This window comes from Notothenia coriiceps, unplaced genomic scaffold (assembly GCF_000735185.1).
Source record: "Notothenia coriiceps isolate Sejong01 unplaced genomic scaffold, NC01 NC01_scaffold00009026, whole genome shotgun sequence".
NCBI classification, from domain to species: Eukaryota; Metazoa; Chordata; class Actinopteri; order Perciformes; family Nototheniidae; genus Notothenia; species Notothenia coriiceps.
In genome coordinates, this window is record NW_011341727.1 from 1 (window position 1) to 2042 (window position 2042).

The following is a 2042-nucleotide window of genomic DNA, read 5'->3' on the forward strand; positions in this document are numbered from 1 at the left end:
TGTGTGTGTGTGTGTGTGTGTGTGTGTGTGTGTGTGTGTGTGTGTGTGTGTGTGTGTGTGTGTGTGTGTGTGTGTGTGTGTGAGAGAGAGTGTGTGTGTGTGTGTGCTAAACTGCTAGGTTTGGATGTTTTGAGGTGAATCTCTCTTTACTCTCTCCCTATCTGTCTTTCAGGGGCGCAGTGTGTGAGTTAGGAGGAGGTATGACTTGCCTTGCTGGGCTCATGGTAAGACACACACACACACGCACACGCACACGCACACGCACACACACACACACACACAGAGATATACCAATATCTGGCTTGGCTTCCTTCATGAAATTGACCCTCTTCAGTCAATACAGAAACAGCATGGGCACACAGTATCCATACCTAACATATCATTTACTTCTTGTGTGTGTTTTTGTACCTTCATAAGTGTATTTCTGCACTCTTTAGACACTCTAAATTAACAGAAGCCTGTATGTTTAATGTTCCTTCTTAACCACATTACACATGTTCCTTTATTAGCTCTCTACTTGTTAACACCTAAAATGCTAGGTGTGTATCCTTGATCCATTTGATCATATACAAAACAGATTCTCAGAAAACCCTGCATGTAGGTGCATTTTGAACACACTACCTGTTATCTGTTTACCAACTTGTTTTTGTGATTGATGGCAAATTATTGTTAACATGCCATAAAAACGGGCGAAAAGCTCTTCAAACATTGCATGATTTACTCGTTTATATTGTTAGAATAAAAATAATTAAAACAACCTTGTTTGGACATGAAGCCAGTTGTTCAGAATAACAGTATCATTTAAAATGATTATAAGAAGTTTGGTTCATTATGTTTATCCACATAATCACACCTGTGTAGTGACTCCTGGCTGTACCAACTAGATTGGGTCTTAAAAGCTGTCCTGTATTGACTCAGCCCACGCACACTGACACTCAGATATACCGCAGTCTGTCAGCCATAGGGTTTATTAGCCAGGGTCTTAAGGGCCCCTCCACATAGCAGGCGTCAGTGTCCCATCGATCTGCTAGATGCCATTCTGTGTGTGTGTGAGTGTGTGAGTGTGTGAGTGTGAGAAAGCCTGTTTTTTATCTCCTGGCAGTCAATACACCATGTTTTGACATTGGTGGCTTGAGATGGAATCCTTCCTTCACACCTCTCCTTCTCCTCATCCGTCACTGACACCACACATTACTTATTATTATTATTAACAGCTTATTTATTCATTATTTATTTAGTTGCTGCATATTTCGCACCCTGCTTTTTAGTTTTTATTGACCTTTCTACCTCACCCTTGTGTTTCTGTGCTGTGCCATTTGCAGACCTTTGTTTTAATTCCTCTTTCCTTAATTAGACATTCCTCCATCATGCTTCTGGTAAACTGCACTCTAGGTTTCAGATCACATTTAAGTTATTCCCCATCTTCATGCCTTAGATTTAAAACAACCCATCACAGGAAGTATCCATGTATAGAACCTTTTCACATACATTTAGATTCAGATATGACTTTCTGGCCTTAACCCCAAAATCCAGAAATCCTTTATTCGTTCTGCAGTGGGGAAACGTACAGTGTTACAACGGCAAAGTACAGTTAATACAAATAACAACAAAGTACACATCCATGGTTAGAGAAATAAGTAGCAGCATTATAAAAAAGCAAGTGAACATATAAAGGAATTGTAAAGTAGTTTTCTAATTGTTTAAGTACTTTTACTTATTGATTTATCAAATGTGTGCTGCTTTTTCTTTTAAATATTTAAATTTATTTTCAACAAATTTGAGTTTTTTTCTGTACTTTTGAGTAATTTATAACTTTACATACTTTAAGTACATTTTCATGATCATACTAAAGTACCATTGTCAATGCAGTTATTTTACTTTTAATTGAGTGTTTGTTTACAGTATAAGTCAATTTGTTAAGTTAAGTACTCTCTCCACCTCTGGATAGAGCCTGGCTTTGTGTGTGTGTGTGTGTGTGTGTGTGTGTGTGTGTGTGTGTGTGTGTGTGTGTTTGTGTGTGTGTGTGTGTGTGTGTGTGTGTG

General features: G+C 38.3%; 1 protein-coding gene across 1 annotated transcript in view; it reads left to right on the forward strand.

The window, feature by feature from the left end:
- Positions 1-172: 172 nt before the first annotated feature.
- The window catches only part of LOC104945065 (calmodulin-lysine N-methyltransferase-like), a gene marked incomplete at both ends in the record, with an annotated part of 20088 nt that continues 18218 nt past the window's right edge, over positions 173-2042 (forward strand). The window contains one exon of the mRNA XM_010770691.1: positions 173-224. Within this exon, the coding sequence (XP_010768993.1) occupies positions 173-224 (52 nt within the window). The remainder of the gene's footprint in view (positions 225-2042) is intronic.